This window comes from Magnolia sinica, chromosome 9 (genome assembly GCF_029962835.1).
Source record: "Magnolia sinica isolate HGM2019 chromosome 9, MsV1, whole genome shotgun sequence".
NCBI lineage: Eukaryota > Viridiplantae > Streptophyta > Magnoliopsida > Magnoliales > Magnoliaceae > Magnolia > Magnolia sinica.
The window spans coordinates 60,663,296-60,687,455 of record NC_080581.1 but is presented as its reverse complement, the minus strand read 5'-3'; the positions used below and the strand labels follow the sequence as shown (position 1 = coordinate 60,687,455).

The 24,160-nt window shown below is 37.0% G+C and overlaps 3 protein-coding genes across 3 annotated transcripts; all 3 read left to right on the top strand.

Annotated features, from left to right (window-relative positions):
* Positions 1 to 471: 471 nt before the first annotated feature.
* On the top strand, positions 472 to 6,826 carry LOC131255015 (putative receptor-like protein kinase At3g47110). Its single transcript, XM_058255714.1, has 2 exons — positions 472 to 3,274; positions 6,531 to 6,826. Exons 1-2 carry the CDS (start codon positions 553 to 555, stop codon positions 6,824 to 6,826), a joined length of 3,018 nt encoding a protein of 1,005 aa, XP_058111697.1. The 5' UTR covers positions 472 to 552.
* A 4,260-nt stretch (positions 6,827 to 11,086) lies between these two features.
* Positions 11,087 to 14,326, top strand: LOC131255495 (beta-galactosidase 13-like). Its single transcript, XM_058256239.1, has 7 exons — positions 11,087 to 11,238; positions 12,266 to 12,365; positions 12,456 to 12,599; positions 12,970 to 13,062; positions 13,160 to 13,288; positions 13,402 to 13,496; positions 14,168 to 14,326. The coding sequence occupies exons 4-7, from the start codon at positions 12,976 to 12,978 to the stop codon at positions 14,295 to 14,297; spliced, it is 441 nt and encodes a 146-aa protein (XP_058112222.1). The 5' UTR covers positions 11,087 to 11,238; positions 12,266 to 12,365; positions 12,456 to 12,599; positions 12,970 to 12,975; the 3' UTR covers positions 14,298 to 14,326.
* A 1,102-nt stretch (positions 14,327 to 15,428) lies between these two features.
* LOC131255496 (beta-galactosidase 13-like) lies at positions 15,429 to 20,183 on the top strand. Its single transcript, XM_058256240.1, has 7 exons — positions 15,429 to 15,545; positions 16,178 to 16,345; positions 16,516 to 16,581; positions 17,480 to 17,535; positions 18,770 to 18,855; positions 18,962 to 19,054; positions 19,333 to 20,183. The coding sequence occupies exons 1-5, from the start codon at positions 15,429 to 15,431 to the stop codon at positions 18,786 to 18,788; spliced, it is 426 nt and encodes a 141-aa protein (XP_058112223.1). The 3' UTR covers positions 18,789 to 18,855; positions 18,962 to 19,054; positions 19,333 to 20,183.
* The last annotated feature ends 3,977 nt before the right edge of the window (positions 20,184 to 24,160 follow it).

The window sequence follows — 24,160 nt, the reverse complement described above, 5'->3', positions numbered from 1 at the left end:
GGCCCCACCATGTAGTATTTGTTTTTATCCACGCTGTCCATCCATTTTTTTCATCTTATTTCAAGGCATTGTCCAAAAAATGAAGCAGATCCAAATCACCGGTTGACCACACCACAGGAAAAAAATGTATTGATTGAATGTTCACCGTTAAAAACTTCCTAGGACCCACTAGAATGTTGATTTCCCATCTAGCCTGTTGATAAGGTCACATAGACCTGGATGAATGGAAAACACAAATATCGCCTTGACCTAAAACTTCGTTCAATCCCTACTGTTTCCTATGGCGTGGCCCACCTAAGATTTGGAGCAGCCTCATTTTTTTGGTTCATGCACTAAAATAAGCTCAAAAAATAGATGGACGGTGTGGATAAAATGCATATATCATGGCGGCCCTCACAGAAGTTTGACATCAGCTATCTGGCTGGTGTTGGGTAACTAACCAAACCGAGTCCGAAAGAATGGTGCAATATTCGTTATAAATACGTGAATTAGCTTTGAATCCTATACTACATCCAACTTCTCAGTTCTTGTTCTTCCCTATCGCTGACCAAAATGGAGCTTCTACACGTAGGTTTAGGGTTATTTTGCTCATTTTTCCTCCACGCCCTCCTCCTCTCATCCATGCTCGAACTTTCCAAATCTTTCAATACCCTCGGAAACGAAACTGATCGGCTCTCTTTACTCGTCTTCAAGGACGGACTAACAGTCGATCCGTTCGGTGCAACCAGATCATGGAACCAAACTCTCCATTTCTGTCAGTGGGCTGGAGTTACATGCAGCACCAGCTCTGGTCATCAAAGGGTCACAGCCTTAAACTTTACAAGCCAGAGACTGGTGGGCCACATATCTCCTTACATATCCAACCTCACCTTCCTCAAGGAAATACACCTGTCAAACAACAGCTTCCATGGCAAAATCCCACAAGAGATTGGCCGTTTGCTCCACCTCCAGCTTCTCAATCTAAGCCATAATTCATTCAACGGTGAGATTCCAGCCAACTTGTCCTACTGTTCAGACCTCAGAGTTCTCGACTTGCATGAAAACCAGATCACTGGAAATCTTCCCACCCAACTCAGCTCTCTTTCAAACCTAGTTCTTCTAGACCTTGACACCAATGGTTTTACAGGAAGCATCCCACCTTCGTTTGGAAACCTTTCTTCTCTCATCCGTCTTAATCTACGGAAAAATAGGTTACAAGGAAGAATACCCCATGATCTAGGCCGAATCACTACCATAATTTATCTTCGAATCTCTTTCAATAATCTACTCGGTATGCTTCCTCTCTCGCTTTTTAATCTTTCCTCTATCAATTATTTCAACGTCGCCGCAAACCGACTAGAAGGAAATCTTCCACATGACATAGGTCTTACCCTTCCTAATCTCCAAATACTGGTTTTAGGAGGTAACCGATTCACGGGACTTTTTCCAAGATCATTACCTAATGCCTCAAGGCTTGAATCTATCGATATCGCAGATAACGATTTTGATGGATCCGTGCCTATGAATATCGGAAGACTTCAACATCTTTGGCGCCTAAGCTTCCAAATGAATCGGCTTGGAAGTGGGAAAGAAGATGACCTGAACTTCCTAACATCTTTAACCAATTGCAGTGGCCTACAAAATTTAGCTCTGGGTGACAACCATTTTGGTGGAGTGTTGCCCAACTCCATAGCTAATCTCTCGACCAATTTAAGCTACCTATACTTGGGAAGAAACCCAATATCTGGAAGAATTCCAACAGGTATTGAGAATCTTGTCGGCTTGATTTCATTGTTGATGGGCGATAACCTTTTCGAGGGAACTATTCCTATCGGAATTGGGAAGCTCAAGAACTTGAAGGAATTCAACTTGAATGGAAACCGACTTTCCGGTCAAATTCCATCTTCCTTTGGAAACATTACTCGATTGACTCAACTCTCTTTATATGGAAATGGTTTGGAAGGAAGCATTCCTTCAAGCTTCGGAAATTGTTGGTATTTACAAAACATGGACCTTTCGAAAAATAAGCTTAATGGTACTGTGCCAAAAGAAGTATTTAGTATTCCAGCGTTGAGGGTTTTCTCTTTGAATGAGAATTCGTTAAGTGGGTCTCTAGCTTTGGAAGACAATAACTTGACAAATCTTGAGAAATTGGATGTTTCTAAGAACAAATTTTCAGGCGAAATTCCTAGCACATTAGGAAAATGTCTTCGCTTGGAAAACCTATACATGTCCAATAACTTCTTTCAAGGAACCATTCCTCCATCTTTAAGTAATCTAACACGTCTTCAAGGGCTAGATCTTTCACGCAATAACTTGTCCGGGCCAATTCCAGAATATTTTGGGAAGTTTCCATCTTTGCAGTATCTAAATCTTTCTTTCAATGGACTTGAGGGCGAAGTACCAAAAGAAGGGATCTTTAGAAATGCAAGTGCAGTTGTTGCCCTTGGGAACAATAAGCTCTGTGGGAGTGTCTTGGAATTGCAGTTGCCCACATGCCGTAACCAAGCTACCAAGAAGAAGGGAAGATCGGTTTTGTTGAGAGCAATAATCTCAGCAGCCAGCATCGCTTCGTTTGTGATTCTATGTGCGTTCATCTTTCCAACTCTTTATTTGATAAGAAAGTCGAGAAGGAAGCACTCTTCCATGTCTTTACCGGACGATCCTTCCAATTATTTATCAGATGATTCATTCTTGAAAGTTTCATATGCGGATCTTCTTCAAGCTACTGATGGATTCTGCTCTACCAATTTGATTGGTATGGGGAGTTATGGCACGGTGTATAAAGGAGTCCTAAGCCCTGATGCAGTTGTTGCAGTGAAGGTACTCAACCTTCAACGCAGAGGAGCTTCTAGAAGTTTCACGGCAGAATGTGAGGCATTGAGAAATATTCGACATCGAAATCTGATTAAGATCTTAACCGCTTGCTCAAGCATTGATTACAAAGGAAATGATTTCAAAGCGCTTGTTTTTGAATATATGCCGAATGGGAGCCTGGAGAGGTGGTTGCACCCTAGCGTGGATGAGAAATTTTATTTGAGAAATCTGAGCCTGGTCGACAGATTGAAGATTTCAATCGATGTGGCTATTGCGTTGGATTATCTTCATCACCGTTGCCAAACACCAGTAATTCATTGTGATTTGAAACCAAGCAACATTCTACTTGATGATGATATGAATGCTCATGTGAGTGATTTTGGCTTAGCAAGAATTCTCTATGGAAATTCTGGTGATCGTCCTCAAAATCAGAGCAGCACTATTGAGTTAAAAGGATCTATTGGGTATATTTCTCCAGGTAGTGACTTCATCCTCTCATTTGATTTTTCTGTACTAGTATAGTTTTTGTATAAGTGTTTCAAATAGTGTGGAGGTTGTGCTAAAGATTAAACTCATATGAAAGATAGGAAACTCTCTACCCTAAAACCTCTCTCTCTCTCTCTCTCTCTCTCTCTCTCTCTCTCTCTCTCTCTCTCTCTCTCTCTGTACATCAAAAAATCTCAATTAAAAATTTATTGTATGTTCCATGCGGAGGAGAATTAAAGGCTTGATGTTCTCCCACGAAGAACTTTGTAGTATATTCCACATGGTCATTTTTGTTATTTTCTAACAGTTGCTAACATAAGTTACGATAAACTATCAGAATGTGGCTATTTGCAATAACGGTGAATTAATAATGTGGTTATTTTCCCCTGCTTTTGACATGGGAATCTGCATAAACCCCTTGAAGTAATAGATATTCATACATCTACCTATTTATAACATTATAAACAAAAAACAAAATGAAAATATCAGTAGAAACTCAAAACCGAAAAGAAAATGCATAGATGGGAGAATTTATAAAATGAGAAAACTAATATTGTTTTCTATTATGTTAGTTATTTATCAATTATTTTGGTTTTGCTAATGTCAAACAAATAGGTCATCCCCAAAGCTTCTAAATTCCATGAAAATTTGATAGTTAAGATTGAACAGAGATACAATATAGATGTGCACCTCATCTTCAAACATTTATTTTACAGATCCCACTTTGTATTGTTTATGATTCCAAAGTAGCACTTTGATTTGATGATTCTAAGCATGTGACATATGGCATGTAAACAATACATGGTTATAACAAATTGGCCCCATTAAAAAGGATTTATCATCCGAACACCATGATTCTTGTACCATGGCTTGCTCCCAATAGTACTATTAAATGAACCTTCCAGACGAATTATTAGGCAACCCACATGGCATTTAGAAGCTTTGAGGACATTACTAATGTCCCCATAAAAGTGAGACAATAGAAAAACCTTTTTTTTTAAAAGATTTTTTTTTCATGAGTATAAAATCATGTTAATGTATTTATTAGATAGCTAGTCAACTAATACTTATTTATTGACGAGATGCATTTTTTCACTTTATCATTATGTTCCCTTAATGGTCTATTCGTTTGAAAGAGTATGTTTAGCCACTAAACACTATCACAACTTATTAGTCCGCATTGCTTGGTACTTAAAAATGTGTTCCTTTCATTTTAGTAAGCATTAATTATGTATTCAAAATTTCGTTAAGGATTAAAAATAATCTTGGCTACCCATATTCTAAATTAACTATGATTTCTTCTCTTGGCTCAGTGGTAGACACTATATGTCACATCTTTAAGGTCAAGGGTTCGAGAACCCACACGTGTGTGGGGTGGTAGTGTTTGTGTTTCTCACCTTTCAAAAAATAAAATAACTATGATCTCTAATACAGAGAAGAAATCATTTTTAAGTATTTGAATAAATTATAATCTCTAATTCATAATTAATGTTTGCTAAAACGAGATGAACTCGTTTTTAAGTGGCAACCAAATAGGCATAAGAATTGTATCAAATATTGCTTTTATCATTATCTATTTTTTAATATGCATGCATTTAAGTTTATCACTGGGAGTAGATGAAGTCATCTGGAAAGATATGCATTCAAGTTATTACTGGAAGGGGATCAAGTCCATCTGGAAAGATGTCATAAAAGTTAATACTGAGAGGGGACAACCATCATTATAGTTATAACACAATCCTAACCATTGAAAATCTTATAAAGAATTAGTAGAAAAACATTCCAAAGGTTTTGGCACATCATTTTCTACATGATAGGACTATCCAATCATTATGATTTTCAGTCTATGGTCTGTTTATGTAATCTAATGATAAATGGACTCTTGGATCATCATACAAATTATTGTGCACATTATAAATCATGGGGTTTAGAAACTTTCATTCCTCCCAAGTGGACTCGATATCTTCATTAATTTATTATCATCATTGTTGTCAATTTTAGCATATCTATTATTGTTGTCACTGTTGTTATCGATGTTCTTCTTATTTTTCTTTTTTCTTTTTCTTTTTTTTTTCTTTTTTTTCTTTTTTTAATTCCTTTTTCTTATGAAAACAACATTTTCTGATTGAGAATGAATCTCTTTTTTTGAAGTTCTTTGCTAAGTGAATGATTAAATTAATAAGATGATTTGCATCGCATGTGATTTTTTTATTGCTTAACAATCATAATGGGAGAACATTCTTGTAGTGGTTTTAGTGAGTATACTTATGGGTTAATATTCTTTTTCACTATAATGGAAGGAATGATGAAGAGGATTAGTACAGTATAAGATCACCATCAAATGTCGGCCTTAAAGGAACATCACCTGATATATTCTTTATAAATTGTAATAGTTTGGCCATTTATAATGATAACATGAGATGAAAAGATTTAACTATTAATTAAGAGCAGTGATCTCTTATAGAATAAAACTATAGGTGGTGTGACACACACACCAAAAAAAAACAACCAACAACTTAGATTTGATGAGTCAAGAACTCTGAAGGTAAAAAGTTATAAAATGATACCTTGATAGAAGAAATTAGCGTAATGATTGTCTTGGATAGTGTTAACAACAATAGCATACAATAACATCTTGCATTAAAAAAATAAAAAAAAAATAAATAATGACATGAAGTGCAGATCAGGTGTATCAATACATGAACTGTGTTAGAGAATATAAACAGCTGTAATCCTTTGCTTTATGTAGCTTTCTTTACAAAACTTTAATTAAGAGAGTTTCTATTATTGTGGTTGGAAGAACGAATATGGAAATCATTGAAGTGATTTATATGATATATCACAATAAGAGTAGATATTTTTAGTCTTTTCCTCACATCTGTGTGATCTTATTACTTAATTATTATCCTCAGTCCCTGTGATATTCCATAAATATAATCCTTATGATTATTCAATATAATTTTATATCTTTTAACACTAGCTTGTTTAATTCATACAAAGAAATTTATACTGTTCTTCCTTTTTGTACTGCCCATTCACATTTGTTTTGATTTGTTTTTCTTCCACTTTAATGAACTCCATGCTATCCCCTTTGTGCATTTTCTTATATTTAATACTTACTTTTTACTTTATGAGAAGAGAAAAAAACAATGGAGTGTCATTTAAAACAACTACACCCTCTTTCAGAATTACATCTCTTTTCTTTTTTTGCAAGTGGCTACTGAAATAAGGTATTTGTATGATCACAGAGTACGGCATGGGTGGCAGGGTGTCTACTCATGGTGATGTGTACAGTTATGGAATCCTTCTATTGGAGATGTTCACAGGAAAGAAACCCACTGATCAAATGTTTAAGGATGGTCTAAGCCTTCATCAACTAGCTAAGATGGCCTTGCCGGATCACGTGGAGCATATTTCAGATCAACGATTAATCTTAGAGGAAAATGATGAAATTTTGGAAAGTGCTAGAAATAGAATGCGAGAGTGCTTGGTTTCGGTGATCAAAATTGGTGTATTTTGTTCGACAGAATTGCCAAAGGAATGAATGAAAATGAGAGATGTTGTCATTGAAATGCATGCGATTAGAGACTTATATCTGGGAGTTAGTATCAATAGAGATGGGACAAACATGGCCAACAGTTTGGATGAAAGCTCGTCTTACCTTTTGAACTGAAGTTTATATGGATAGAATTCTCAGTTATCAAGTTACTTGAGCATATGATTTCCATTTTCTTAGGTGTATCTTTGTCTGATGTTAAAAGGTGGGTATTGTATTTGAACTAAAATGCAATTTATTAGTTTGTGTATAAAACTAGATATTCTTACCATGTATGAATTCTACATTGTTATCCTTAAATCAATATTATTCATACTAAAGTAAATGAGTAAATGTTAGAAAGCAAGAAAATTTGCATTTGGGTTATTCTTGCGTCAAATAGATTTTGCATACAATCCTCGACACGTGCTTTGAAATGATGCTTGAAGTTTTTCATTGCTAAAGAAGGCAAAGATCTCTCTAGTTAATACATTTTTCTAGCATACATTTAAAAAAATAATAATAATAATAATAATTTAAGAAAGATGGGAACATAGCACTTGTATCTCTGTTGATAAAACGGAATGGCTATACATTCTTTGAGGTGGCCACCACAAAATAAGTGGACCTCACCAATTGTATAAGTACTCTATACAACACATCTAAAAAATGCAAGAGAAATATGAGCCGAGAATAGGGATAAATTGTTAGATTTAAAAGAGTTTCTCGTACACAACGGAGGATAGAATAAAACGATAACAAAATGATCAGATCTATCAAGTTCAAAGCTCGACTTGAATAGTCAATTTCTCAAGACAGATTTGCTGCCCTTTTTCTGGAAGTTCCAGCAAGTGCAAACGAAGGAAATCTGCAAATTGTCTTCAGGATACAATGAACTCTCAATCCGATTTTCAACACGAAAATTTACACATTTAAGTATTGATCAGATCTCTAGTTTTGACACCGATATGCCTTAAAACGTTCAGAAATACACAGCAAGAGATTAGATCGAGAGTAATTGCACAGGAGATGATATAAACTCAAGGATTAAGAGTCTGTACTTCTGGATTATAGTATCCAGGATTTATATCAACTGAAGGGTCATGGATTTCTTCCTGAAGAGGTGCTAAAGAGCCTCTTCAAGAAATCCATACACATTCACTGCAAATAATTGCCTTTCCATGAAAGGACATGACTCTATGTCATATGGCAGTTATTTCTGTACCCATTCAGACAGGAGCAGTTATCCAACAGGAAAAACTGTATCCACATAAGCGACACATGGTATAGGTGCCACATGTACAATCATGTCACACTTACTCTCAATTAGCCAAAAAAAAGTAATAAAACATCAGGGTACTATGGCCCAAAAAAATTGAACCGTGTGCCAAAAAGACTAAGGCTCTTATTGCTCCTTACGATGATGCGAACGTGCGAAGTGCTAAGTGCGCCTAATAAAGCGCCCAAGCAGCCCTACAGCCCACGCCACGCGCGCGCGTGCACTGACGGTGCTTCGCACCGTCCTCGAGGAGATTTGAACCCTAGTTGCATAAGCAAAAACCCTTTCTCTTACTGACTGGCTATACACACTATTTATGGAAAGTTTAAATAATTAATATATTTATTTACTTTCTAAAAATAACTTTTATTTTTGAAATTTATTTTTTTATTCTAAAAACACAACATAAATACCTTAACCAGCAGAGCCACAACAAACACTTCCCAACTGCATCGCACCAGTGAGTTCAGCCGGGCATCGACAGGATGCCCCAACGAAGCCAAAATCATCCGCAAGATTAGGCAAAAACCCTTAAACACCGACATGTCGTGGATATTTCCATGCAGCCTACACAAATTTCACATAGGACTATGATGATGCAGAGGGGTAAACAACTGGCCCATAGCTCAAATCATCTGAAATCTGATCTGGGAAATGCCTATGGATCTTCTCCATACTTGACAGAGGGATGGGCGTGATGAGGTCGATCACCGTCTTCCTCAAGGGGATAATTACTCCGAATCCACGGAGCTTCTCTGGACTCCTCACAAAGATTCCTCTAATACACGAGGAGAGATAGAAAATAGAAATAAATTCTAAATAGATTGATTGATAATAAATAAATAAATAAACAAGTTTACAATCCCTTAAATGGTGATATGAACCTTAGGAAGGAGTTTCATAATCAAACTACAACTCAAACTCCCTAAAATCATGACTAACTATAAATAATAAACTTACTATTTATAGACGGTCATGATTTCCACTAGACCTCATGGTTTTCGGCAAAAAATAGTGTCCCATTTGGCTTAACCATGTTATTCTCATAATTTTTCTAAGCACTTTTAATGTTGGACACAACTCTTAAAACTCAATGGATCAAATTATGATCGAACTAAAATTTACTATAAATAGTAAAAATGGAATTAAAAAAGACTTTTTACCGTCGATGTCGATATGATGGAATCTCGCAAATTCGGCATGGGAAACCTGACGTAATGTGTTGGGTGGGCTAAAGTTGCTTCTCTTACCCCAAAAATCACATATGGTACGTCGAATAACTCATTCCAGTTTGCGAGATATGCCTATTTTAAGGTTTTGACGGTCCAAATAACTTCCACCTCCGATTGGGACTCCTCTAGCCCATCTTAGCCATGAAATTATCTGCGACTGCTCTGCCCCAAACAAACCAACTTCATACTAGTTCACCAGCAGAAGAGAATGATCATAATGTTGGTTGTACAAACCAGATTTTTCTTTGCTTTAAGAGGACAGAATTATCGGCTCTATAAAGCCTTCACACAACTCAGAAAAAACTGATTATGTAGAAGGAAGGAAGAGGGAAAAGAATTAACCAAAAAAAAAAAAAAAAAACTTTCAAGCTATTTTAATTGCTACTTCACTTTTTCATACTTGCTACAATCGAATATACAGGGTGCCTTTTTATAGGCATTTGAATGAAAGGTGAAAAGACAACAATACCCCTACTAGGAGCTTCCACCGTTTAATATTCCTAAAAACTTAAAGAGGCTTTTCATCTTCCAAAACAACTTCTTGAGAGCTGCAACTGTGCATTGGGAATTCAATAGTCACTAACTGTTGTTGGGTTTTGGTTTACAACTTCAATACTCCCCTTCAAATCAAAACAGACTTCATTCCAAGCATCGATCTAAGTTTCTTTAATGTATCAATCAACAATGCTTTGGTGAAGATGTCCGTCACTTGTTTAGTGGTATGACTATATTCTAGCTTCACTGATTTCTGCTTTACTTGATCTATCAGGAAATGATACCTTATATCAATATGTTTGCTCCTTTCATACTGCACTAGTAGCAAGCTCAATTGTTGACTTGTTATCTACATATATGACAGTGAATTCTTACTGCGAATGCTTCAACTCCTTTAACATATTCATTAGCCATATCGCCTCATATACAATAGACGAAGCTGCTACATACTCGACTTCACATGTGGATAGCGCTACCGTACTTTGCTTTTTTGAGTTTTATGTGAATATTGTCGATTCAAGATAGAAAGTATAACCTGTGGTACTCTTTCTTTCGTCTTGGTCACCACCCCAATCACTATCAAAATATTCATACAGAATCACCTCATCATATGTGGATAAAAGAGTTTGAATTCAATAGTCCCACTACCCAAAAACGGGGCAAAATCGACGGACATGTGGCTGTTTTAGCTATGGCTTTTAGCTGTCGGCAATACTGGCGGCTAACCTACATAGCAGTACCATAATCCGTAGCCAAAAGATGGATTTTTAAGGGTGGACGTTCGATCGCTACTGTCTTCTCGTGGTGTTGTTCATCCAAGATTTATTTCAAACTGATTTTTGGGTATCAACCTACGGTGTGGATTGAACAGTGTGATTGAACACAAACATCATGGTGGGGCCGTAGAACCCTACCATAACCAAAGCACAAGCCACCGTTGTCGTTTGTACAGTGAATGGGTGTGAGTTTTACAATTTATGTAAAATAGTGGTGACTCATTCATATAAAACATGGGTTTGATAGATGGCTATCAGGACCATCCAAATAATGGTTTTTGTTATAGATGGTTTATATTTATAATTTTCTTATGTAATAATATCTTAAACATCCAATAAATGGACCCTTAATTGTACAGCTGTGAATAGAGTGTATTTTATAAATTATGAAAAACGAACATTTTTCGGATTTGAACTCTTATCCCGTTTAGAAGAGGAATTTCCAAATCCCTCTTTCGACCGCCTTTTCTTCCTCTCCGTTCACTCTCTTCATCTTCCGAGCGTCCTCCTGCCTTGCGGTGGCGTGATGATTCAGACTGTTCATCCAGAAGCTCGTATCCACAAGCTGTGAATCTTTCGAGCGCCCTTCTTTCGAATGCACATTCTCAGTGATTAGAGATCATCATATTTCATGCTAAGGTGAGTCATAAATTTCCAAATCCCTCTTTTAAGTTTGTGTGGATGATAAGATGTCTGACGATGGTTTGAGAAGAGGATTGTTGATGGTCCACATTCAACCTGGACGTGTGACCTCCCTGGCAAGTGGAATGGCCTGATTTTTCAGACCACGTGATGTGCAGTGTGGACTGTGGAATCCACCTGAGGCATTGCTCGGATGTCACGCTGTTTATCCGCCAGCCCACTTCAATCTATGTGGTGTACATCCATGCTGTTTATCAGGTGGCCCCAAAATTGAAGCAGATCCAAATATCAGGTGGACCACTCCATATGAAACAGCTATGATTGAACGCCTACCATTAAAAACTTTCGAGGCCTCACTGTAATGTTTATTTTACATCCAAACGGTTGATAAGATAAAAAAAAAAAAAGACTGGGATAAATATCAGCTTGATCTGAAACTTCTGTGGCCCACAAGAAGTTTTTAATGGTCAATCACTACTGTTTCCTGTGTTGTGGTCTACCTGAGATTTGGATATGCTTCAGTTTCATGTGTCATGTCTTAAAATGATCACGTGTTGCGTATGTTTTGCCTTTTCTTATGAGTTCCTGTTTTCAGAGTTGCATTGCTAGTTTCGACTTTTGGGTATTTGATAAAATGCATGGATATGCTATCGTGGTGGAATGAGCTGCATTATCTTTTTTGCTGCGTCGATTGTCTTGAGGTCAACGTTCTTTTGGGAATGAAGAAGCACTTGCTGACATCCTTTGATCTCTAGCACTACAGATCTCGTTGTTGTCCCCAACATTATTTATTTCTGTTGATCTGTTTAAAAATTGCTTAAGCTTAGTTATGTTGGTTAGCATGAGGAGGTGATTATAAATAGTAACTATTGTTATTCTATGCTACTAGATGTAGTTGGGTGCAATGACTGGCGCTCCGAAGTTGACAATATCACCCTATGTCTTATCTTTCAAGAAATTATTTCCCTGTCTTGCAGTTGCCTTATAGCATGATCTCAAGTCTTAACATTTTTCTTTCTTCCAGAAACTGTGTTTGGCGTCGGCTTCCAAATGGGCGATGGAAGATGGGAAGGATACAATCAATTTCAGGGGTGGATACTGTTATTTCGCTTTCATATGGGGAAGTGAGTAAATCACTTGTGGGTTTCTTTTAAGCAACAACTATCGAGTGCCTTAAGCTGGCTGGATTAACTATAACCTGATTTTACAAGCAGGAGGTGACAATATCTAGTGAAAAGCTATTACCTGCAAATCCAGATATCCTTGAGGGTATCGATGATCTTATTAAGCTTAGTTACCTGAATTAGCCCTCAGTTCTCTACAACCTTCAGTACAGATATTGTCATGAAAAGATTTATGTGAGCATCATTCTTGATTTTTTTTTTTTTCTGCTTAGTATGATGTTGGTTCCACCTCCATTGCCTTTATTGACTTCCTTTCCCATTTATCTTTCTGTAGACCAAAGCAGGGCTTGTTTTGGTTGCAATCAATCCCTTTAAAGAGGTGTCTCTTTATAGAAATGATTTTGTTACAGCCTATAAACAGAAACTTATGGATAGTCCACATGTATACGCTATAGTAGATACTGTGATTAGAGGAGGAATGGAAGAAACCTACCAAAGGATCCCCGAATTTCACTGAATTTTTGGATCTGCAGTATGAAAATGCTAATGTATTAGCTTATATGCACCAATAATCTCACATTTCACTGAATTTTTGGATCTGCAGCATGAAATGAAGAAATTCACAAAGGTGATTGTGAAAATGATGAAGGAAGAGAAGTTGTATGGATCTCAGGGTGGTCCTATCGTCCTGTCGCAGGTTTGTTTCTTTTTGTAAGATAAACAATTCTCCAAATCCAATTTTGGTGGGCCTTGTTTAATCTTGTTAATTGGATTTTACTCTCTGTCGATTTCAGATAGAAAATGAATACAACACAATCCAGATTGCCTTTAAAGATAAGGGAGCATCCTACGTTCAGTGGGTGGCGCTAGGGACAGTTGTGCCATGGGTTATGTGCAAGCAAAAGGATGCTCCTGATCCAGTGGTTAGTATGCTTACATATTTCATCCATCTATCCTGCAAGAAATGTGCAGTTCACATCAGAGGTAATGAAGGATTAAAGATGCTTTTCTCTCTTTTTCTCTGTTTTAATTAAAGATCAATGCTTGCAATGGAAGGAATTGCAGAGATACTTTCACTGGCCCTAATAAACCCTACAAGCCTGTGCTATGGACTGAGAACTGGACTGCTCAGTAAGTACAACTTCTTAATAATAAGCCTTAAATAATTAGTGCATTGGACCATTCGATTAATTAATGATTATATTACCAATGATAATACTAAAACAACAACAATAAGGGACCGGGGGCTATCTTTTAAACTGGATACGATTTTAATGCTGAAACTCTTCCTCCATACACATTGAATACATGCTGATCATGGAAAATTAAACAGTGAACCATTGCATGGATTCAAAATATTCTGAAAATTTTGATGATTAGACGATCTCAACAGTTTGAGCATGTAGAACTTGGACTGCTGACAATTTATCCTTAGTAACTGTGAAGTTCATTGTCATCAACTGGATGTTTATGGTCGTCTTATTAGCAAGTTTGGTGATATGTCCATCTACACTATGGGCCCATGATTTGGGCAGTCAGCATTGGCCTGTAAGTATGTGACATGTATGTTTGATGGGTTGGAGCATCCTATTGAGGTGTGGCTCACCGGATTTCAATTTTCCCTAACAATAATATTAGGTCAAGAAGATGTATTTGCAAAAAAAAAAAAAGAAGAAATATTCGCCACCAAAGTCTAGTTTGCAGCCAAAGTCTAGATGTTTTTCAAATTCAAGAAGACCCATTTTACATGATGGCCTGTTTTTTAAAGAGACTAACTGTATCAATTGGTTTGGTAATTACAGGTACAGATCGTTTGGTGACCCACCATCTCAAAGATCAGCCGAAGATCTAGCATACTCGGTCGCTCGTTTCTTCTTGAAGAACAGCACACTCAACAACTACTACATGGTACAACTTGTTCTGAATTTCTGAAACAACTTCTCGAAGACTCAATGACTCAATTGTAATCAATTGAGGCAGAGGAATCCTTTTCCCTGACAATATTATCTTTTCATCTGTACTGACAGTATAATAAGGAACTAATTTTGGGAGATACGCTTCTGAGTTCGTAACAACATGCTACTATGATGATGCTCCACTTGATGAATATGGTTAGACAATTTGAACCCTTTGCTTCACCAATGAAATCTAATATTAATATTCCATATGAAACGTTGCTAGTAGTCACTGAATTTCTCTTGAAAAATGTTTGTAAAAGAGAACAAATTCAAATAGGAAGGTTGAACGTTCCCTGACAACTGAGATTATTATAATTTTGTCTCTCTTTTTTTTTTTTTGCGTGAATTAACCAATTCAGCAATCATCAACTTCAGTTATAGGATTTTACTTTAGTTTTATGACAGAAAAATGAAATTACTTATGAGAAGATGCAAGCCCTAAGGTTAAATCAATATGTCAAATTGAATTGCAATTAATAGTCTAAGTGGAAGTACTCTTCTTGTAGTTTTCTTGCCTAGCATTCGTATTGAAAGACTGGGCTCTGAGTTCTGAAAGCACTACTTTGAGTTTTGAATTGAAAGAAATGTACTTGAAATTTGAAGCTACTTCCAGTGTGAGTTGTAAGAAACATCGTTACATTTTGTCATTTTCTCTTGATTAATCTGGAAGTTTTTAAAGAAAATAAAAAATAAAAATGGACGTTTTCATTTCTCCTTGTGAACCTTGCTTTTTTCAATGTTGAGAGCGTTTCAATCACAACAGTAGTGCATGCTACTTTTCAATGATCAAATAAGCTGAATAGAAAGAGTTCAGCATCACAGGGCTGGAATTACACCACCTTCGTAGTTGAGCTATTCGTATGTTTTCAGCTGTGTAAAATTCTAAATGCTATCAAGAAAACAGAAATGGCTAAAATTAACAAAACAGTTTGAAATAAAATGTCAATTATACGAGAGTGACAACACAACTCTAAAGTGACTATGATCTTACCATTTTATTGTCAATGTAAAATTAGTAACTTGTTAGTTTTTCTATGCCCCTTGTTAGTTTTAAGAGTTTGTCCAAAAGAAAAGAATTTGATTTGTTTTGATCTTTTAGTAAGGCATGCAAAGGGAACCAAAATGGGGCCACCTCAGGGACTTGCACTCTGCTTTGAGACTCTGTAGAAAGGCTTTGCTTTGGGGTTTTCCCACTGTCCAGAAATTGGGGGAGGAAATAGAGGTAGTAATACTATAGTGTTTTTTATTTTTTATTTTTTATTTTTATTTTTATTCCAGATAACAAGAAAAAGGATAATGATCCAGCTATCCTAGTTGAATAGGGACGTGTGGGCAGTGCAATCACCTCATCTGAACTGTCCAGTAGGTCCATCCCACACTTCATGGGCCCCCATGTGAAAATTGCACTGATCATGAAATCCTAGCCATCCTGAATAGCCTATAAAATGGACAGTCAAGATTGTTTATGGAAATAAACAATCGTTCCACCCAGATATTTGGGACACTAATGGATTGATTGCTTATAGTTCAAAAGAATTATTTAATTATCATTCTTCATCATCCCATCCATGGCTTGGAAGGAAGTTGTGTACACATTTTTTTAAAGGATGGATTGCATCTCCATGTGGCATGATTCATGTTAACCAATGAAATATTGATTGGGGCTAACGGTCTCTCCAAATCGATTGGATGGACCATTAAAATGTCCCTATACAACTAGGTACAATGTTACTTGTATACTAGAAGATTGCTATGAGAGCAGTGGATCATTTCTCAAGAAGCAGAAAGGAAAAAAGAAAATTAATATGATGGTTGTATGGAATGTTATAATCTGATAAGAAGTTTGTGATGTAGGCTCAAGTCTATCAGCAACCTGGAACCAATGTCTGTGCTGCCTTCATTGCCAACAATCATTCTACCTCAGCTGTAACTACAAACTTCAATGGTGGACAATATTATCTTCCCCCACATTCCATCAGTATACTCCCTGACTGCAAGACTCGGGTCTTCAACACTCAAAAGGTAAATTAGGGGATCCTTTGGTAGGTTTCTAAGCTATTAGGGGAGGAATGGAAGAACCTGTCAGAAGAAAAGCGAGTGCCTTATGAAGAGGTTTTGGCTTGTTGGACATTTGCTTCTCCGCCTCTGCAAGTCTACAAACACTCTTAATTTCTGTTTCTTATGTATTTCAGATTGCCAAGAAGCAGAGGGAAGATTATCTGCAACAAATGGAGCTTTATGAACAGAAGAAGAATGAGGTAAGTTTGCATACAAGCAATCAGATTTCTTATAAGACAGATCTGCAGAAAATGAGAATATATGTTATTTGGAACTAGGAAGCGACAGCTCTTCAAAAGGAAGATGAGGAACAGAGAAAGGTTCAAAAACAGGAAGCCATGTCTTGTTGATTAGCCATCGGCACTTTTTAAAGGATCTTGAGCATTCTTTCTTATAATTCAGTGTTAGGAAGTTCATTCACCTACATTTAGCTGAAAGCCTAAAATATATGCCTGTTGTGCAAAGTAATAATTTAATTTCTCAGACAACACCATCTTTATTCCATAGACAAATTTCTTTTCAACAGTGACAACCGTTTTTTGATGGTTAGGATCATCTAATCAGTGGGAGTTTTGGTATATATTCCATCAATAGTGGGGCATGCGGTCTGGATTTAGGCACACGTACCACACATGTAGGGTGGATGTCACTGCAATATAGGAAAATGGTGGAAAATGCACATAGCAGTCTAGCCCATCAGCTACCCTTAGCCACAGGACATGATGGCATCCGTGTCTTTTGGTCTATCAATGGAAGGTCATTCTGGTGGTGTACGGATGTATATCTAGGATTATATGCTTGGATGTTTGCGTCTACTATCAAAATTATTTTCTTTATCAACACTTTAACTATCCTGGCCCATGTTGCTTGTATTTTTATTTTTTATTTTTGGCTATGTGGACACTTGGAGGACTTTTGTGTGACATGTGCAGGTTCTTTTTTATTCTGTGCAGTGTGATGTCCTGTTTTCATTTTGTTTGCATTGATGTGGATCCTTTGGGTGTTTATATAGAAAGTAATGAGAGATTCGTTTTTGATGAGTTTTGTTGATAATAAAGCTGTGGTTTTTCCAATGGATGCATCTTTTTCATTAAACAGGTCAAGAAAACTGTTTACACTGTGTTGCATGTTGGTGATGTGATTCGATTGGGCCAGTAGGTAAACATTTTTCTCATCATTTATGCTTCTTTAGAATCGATTCTTAGTTACCATTGTATGTATTTCATTTTTAATCACACAGTCGATGTCCACCAATTCAATGGTCAGATAATCAAAATAATCTTTTTTTTTTTTTTTTTTTTTTTCTGGTTAATGGTACATCTGAACTGGAATATATTATTTGGATAGTTTAATTTGAATTTCTTGTATGGCAGGTATTTAATTTTTAAGAAATTTGAAAGAGCTTGCATACCATCCATCACACTATGTCAGAGTATTGAAGTTCTTCTCTTGTACAATTTTTACGTAGCTCAAAAAGATGCAATGATGCAGGTCATGACACCATGGTTTTAAGACTCAGAGACTCGAACTAGCACGTCTGTTCCGGAGTTGAGTCGTACATGATGAGTGGGGAGTGACTCATCTCACAATCCAATTCTCATTGATGTGAATATGCTTTGATATGAGATTGAAGCAGGACGGTTGCAGGTACTTAATTTTTGTCAATTGTAGTGTGGTACAGGCATAGAAAATCAAAATTTCCTTCAACTCTCCTTTTCATAGGCAAATCTAAAGTGAACCTTCAAACTAGTTTTGTGTTGAATATTCATATCAAACAAAAAGCAAATGCAAAACCCAATCAAGACATTGAAGAATCTGTGACTATCTTCCTCAAAGGTATGCATTTGTATCATGCTACAATTTGACTCATTAAACCACAAATTTTCAGTGTAGTAGTTAAATGCTTGTCCATATTACAGGTGGTTTTGCATCTCCAACTTCGTTTGGGTCAATGTGCTCCAATAAACTCATTTGTTGCTGAGGAGTATGATAACATGCAATGCCTGAGGAGGCTGCTAGACATGGGATGCGTTTAGTGTAGCCGTAGTAGTTGTTGTGGAGGCTGCTGGTCATAAGATGAGATGGATGTTGCTGTGGAGGGCCACTACATGCCATGGCGCTGTTTCTATTTTTCTCGGTACATCTGTGATGATTTATGGGTTGCTTATTTTTTGATTGCTTTTAGTCCTTGTCTAAGCTTAGATTCCTTGTAATTGTTTCATTTTGTGTTGTAGAGTGGTGTTATGCAATAGGTCAACAAAATGGTATTTTTGAAAGAACACTTGCATTTCACTGTTATGTTCATAGATTTAGTTTCATCGAAAGCTTTTAATCATCCTCTGATGCTGCAACTGATGTTGGTATTTTTGAAATTCTGATTTTCTGCAGGAGGGATAGCTTCAAATGATGTGTATCAAGATCAGATTCAACATTTCCTAATAGCAATGTCTTTGCATGTTTACCGATATATATATGTAGGCAAACAGATAAGAGCCAGATATACTTCTTGGCTGTTTGAATTTGCTTTAATTGTGGTTTTTCTTCTATGCATCTCACATCTCTCAGGATTTTCTGCTGTAGATTGAAAGTGTATCTGGAACGTTGGTTATGCGCTGGGTTAACTCACAGTCAGGAAGAATTTTAGGATGGGTTGAATGGGCCATTCAACAGGAGGTAATTTCTTAAGTATGTCTAAAACCAAACACATTGCTCAGTGCTTCTTCATTACATTATTAGCAGTTCGTCACAAACAAGGCTTTTATTTGTTAAAGAGTTGATTCATTTGATCACCATTTGCTTCACAGTTGTTACCCTCTTCTACTGCTCTCTTTACGATCATGTGGTTATTGGGTATCTGTAATTTCAATCATGTGGCTACAATCATCTTGTTCTTCTTCTTTCCTTTCTTTCTTCGTTGATTGTAACCTTGTCATTGTTCTACTGTGGAGCAGGGTGCTATTCATGCAGCTTTTTTGGAGGCCATCAGGCCCATGTTCCAGCACTCTGGAGCAACCCCTCTGGGAAGAAAGTCCTTTTAAGCAATAGCCTCAAGAAGTAATTTATGCTGTTTCAGGAAGTACTGCAAGCGGGTAATCACTTTTCCTTTTTTGTTCCAAATGATCGTTAAAAAAGGTGTGACGCTTTTTCATGGGTCATGTGGTTACTGCACAGGATATCACACCTTCCTATGGCTGAAGCATGGCATGACCTCTCATCCAAATAGAACACAATGGATGGGTTGAATGTCTGAACCACATTTTAACAGACCCTGTAAATAATCAAGAATAGGTGGGTATCCAATTTCAGCTGTTGTATGTAGTATGGTCCACTTCAGTTATAGATTGACTTGATTTTTAGGCCCGTGGCCCACCATAAAAGGGCACATCTGATTGATGGGGTGGATGTCCAACTAGATTATACTCGCAAATTTCTGTTGCTACTAAGAATACTATACTCAGAAAGTTATGTTGGTGTATTTTTATTTTTAATTCTGGTTGTATTTATTAAATAGGTATGAGATGAGTTGGACTAGTAGGAGCCTCACCTACTTTGAATTGGGTGTGTATGGATGCTATCGAATTTGGTTGCAATTAAAAGTATACTAAAGTGGAAAAAAGCAAAAGTACCTGGCAATCATATTCAAGGACTTGGCTTCCAGTTGCAACTATGCCACTTTCAAGTCAGATTGGAAAGGAATATGGTTCTAGTTTGAGGCTTCTTCATTACAATCATTAGGGAACACCATTTGCTTAATTGTACATACAAACATGGGTTTTTTTTTTTCTTCTTAAATCTTATTTTCATAAATGCTGTACTTCAACTTTTAAAGACAGTTGGAAACATATTTTCATGTGTCTTTAGTGTTTGTGGTTGATAGAAACTAAACATATTCTTAAGGGCCTGTTTGGATAGACAAAATCCATGGGAAAAAAGCAGCTTCCATGATTTGACATTTTTTATGGTTTGGATTGGAAAGAAAACTATGGATTCTACAAAATAATCATTAGCCTTATGCATAGTGGCGGTTCTCTTGCAAAAGTTACGAGGTAAGCGTTGCCTAATGAATTTGGTATTGGGTTTTCTGCATTCTAAACAAATACCTCTTAAAAATGGTAGAAATAGTATAGTGTGTGTGAGTGATCCATGGCTCAATCTCTGGTAGTGTTACCCTTTTAAAAATATCTGTGTATGTATATTTATGAATATGTTTTTGAGTAGCGCTGAGGGAAACAATTATATGTAATCATTATTTTTTTTTCATGTCCGCACCTTCGATTCTAGCTATCCAAACATGTCCTAAGATAGAAGCAAATGGTGGGGAAAAAAAATAGATGGTTCATTGGACAATGGCATTAATTATGAAAAGTTGTTCAGTTTTCATTGCTAATCACTTGTATCACAAGTTTTTTTTTTTTTTTTGTCAATACACGAGGGCTGGAATACATGTTGATTTTTTTCAAAGCTTCATAGTTTTCTGCTGGAGAGAGCTATTGTGTTTCACACGGGTGCTCAATTCTAATTTCTAGGATGTGTCCAGTCGTATATGCTTTTTTTTTTTTTTAATGAGAAAATTCAGTAAACTTTCGCACAACACGTTTTATTTAAATCACGAGGTTAATTTGCTGCTTTTTCTATGTATTTTCAGTTGCTTGCTGTTGGACCCAACTAACGACTCTATTTCAAATCAAAAGGGAATAGAATCTCAACATAACATAATCAAAGCTGTGATGCAATGCACAAAACCCTTAGAAGGACACCATATTGAAGATTATCTAACACTGTACGCAGTTCAGCGTGCTAAGCTTGGAGAGTTATTATCTTTGCCATCAAATTCTAAGTAGTTAGGAGTGACAGGGAACATGATAAGGTTGCTTTGGATAACCTCACATATTGTAACCAGTGTAGATTGGAATATGCCTACCTGTGAGCTCCAAAGACACATGCCGGCTGTATTCTCTATATCCAAACCCGTCCCCGCCAACCAGATGGTGTTGGATAGACACACTGATGTGTGTATTTTATCTCCCATCCACCTGTTTTGTCAGCTCATTAGGGCATAAAAATGAAGCAGCACAAAAGCTGAAGTGGAACACACCATGGGAAATGGTGGTGATTGAACACCCATTACTAACAACTTTATGAGGCTACAAAAGTTTTGCAATTTATGTAATCGCCATTGCTGTTTTAGAATGTTTTGGTGCTTTTGATTACATACTATAGCTTTTTCATCAATGTCTAGCCATGAAAGTTAATACTCTCTCTCTTTTCTTCCCATTTCAAAAGCCTCCCAAGAAGGAAGCTAAGAAAGAAGCAGCTGCTCCTAAGGCATCTTCTTCTAAGAGAAAATCTAAGGATGGAGATGAAGATAGTTTAAAGAAGAGAGAACCAAAGAAGAAAAATGATCCTAATGCACCAAAGAGAGCTATGTTTGCTTTCATGTTCTTCTCACAAACCGAAAGAGATGTAAGTTGATTTTGGTATGCCATGCTGGTTTTTGCTTGTTGTTGGCTTTAAAAGCTTTTGGTATGCCAAGTGTTTTCTATTGTGTAGGCTTGCATTCTCAAATCGGTTGGTTCGTTCAGGGCTTTGGAGAAATGGATGTGTGCGTTGATCAACGCACACATCCATTTCTCCAAAGCCCTGAACGAACCAACCTATTTGAGAAGGTAAGTCTACACAATAGAAAAGCAAGAAATATATCATCCAAATTCAATGGATGATATATTATATATTTAAATTTATGAGAATCGCCGACGGCTAAAAACCGTCGAAAACTCTGACGGTTTTGGCCGTCCAATGAGAGTTCTTGCGGTTTGCCGTCGAAAACCCCGACGGTTTTAATCCATCGGCGTTGCCGACGGACCTTGCGATGGCTAAAATTCGTTGGGTAAGGTCATTGCCGACGGTTTTTAACCGTCAGAGTTGTCCTATTTTCTGGTAATGTCCCTTTGATATGCCTCAAAATTCTTTTCGCAGCTAGCCAATGTGAATCTTTTGACGCTTTTATATACCGGCTTAAAAGCCCAACATTATAGACTATATTTGGTCTAGTGATTATGAGGTACCTTAGGTTTATTATTAAGCTTTTGAATAAAGTTGAGTCAACATTTCTTCCTTCGCTATCTTTTGTAAACTTCCGGCTCATTGCAACAGGTGTATTCACGGCTTTACAGTCGATCATCCGAAACTTCTTAAGTTCTTTTACGTACTTCTTTTGTGATATATAAATGTTGCCGACTTATTGTTTTACCCCGATGCCCAAGAAGAAGGACATCAATCCACCGTCAGTCATCTCGAAATCATTGAACATATCCTGCTTGAATTCTTCAAACATCGCTTAACTATTTCAATGAACAATAGATCATCAACATATAAATAAGCTATAAGCATATCGCCATGGGCATTCTTCTTTATGTAAATGACATGCTCATACGGTCATTTAACGAAACCATTCTCTTGAAGATAGTTATTGATCCGTGCATTCCAAGCATGAGGGGCTTACTTCAACCCATACAGGGCTTTCTTCAGTCAATATACCTTATGTTCCTCCCCTTGTATGACAAAGACTTCAAGCTGGTCAACGTAGACTTCTTCTTCGAGTATTCCATTTAAGAATGAGGATTTCACATCTAGTTGATAGATCATCCAATTTTGATGAGCTGCAAGGGAAATAATCATCCTCACAGTGTCAAGGTGAGCAACTGGGGCAAAAACGTCTTCATAGTCTATCCCATATTTCTATTTGTAGCCTCTTGCTACAAGCCTTGCCTTATATCGTTCAATCTTATCGTTGACATTGTACTAAATTTTATACACTCATTTGAGACTAATGGTCCTTTGGCCTTTAGGGAGTGAGATCAACTCTCATGTGCGATTCTTCTCGATAGCATGGATCTCTTCTTTCATAGCTTTTCTCCAACATTCTTCTTTCATGGCCTCCTCAAATGTGAGAGGCTCATAGTCTGCATACAGGCAAAGCAAATTTACTTCCTCAATTTCTTCGTAGATCTCGTTGAGGCTTCTCATTTTAATAGAAGCCGAGGGTGAAGGAGAATTGGATGAAGATGTACTGGCTGAATTCTAATTTGATGAAGTACTTCCAAAGGAGATGGAACGTACTCCTGGACTTCTGCAATCCGAAGGAGGTGATGTGGGTGTCTGCTCTTGATTCACATGCATCTCTTCTTTATATTCTTCGGCCTCAACCTGATTTTCTTTGGCCGAATCTTCTTGATCCACTTCCATGCTTCTTTCTCGCAGAACACCACATCTCTACTTACTATCACCTTATTAGTTAGTGGGTTGTAGAGCTTGTATGCCTTTGACTCTTTACTGTAGTTGATGAAGATACACTTCTCGCCATGCACGATCATCAAATTTTTTCCTTCTTGCTTCTAGAACTTGAGCATAGGAAATACGCCCGAAGATTTTAAGGTGCGCCACGCTCGGCTTATAGCCACTCCATGCCTCCTGTGGTGTCATGAACCTGATGTTCTTAGTGAGATACCAATTGAACAGATATGCAGTACATGCAACTGCCTCTCCTCAGAAGCTCTTTAGTAGGCCTTTCTCTTTCAACATGGACCTCGTTATGTCCAGGATGGTGCGGTTCTTCCGTTCTGCAATTTCATTCTGTTGTGGCGTGTAAACTGCTGTGTGTTATTGCTTAATATCATGTTCCCTACAATATTCTCAAAAAACATTTAAGGTGTACTCCCCACCTCTGTCAGATTTAAGGACCTTGATTTTGTAGCCACTTTCATTTTCAATACGACTTTG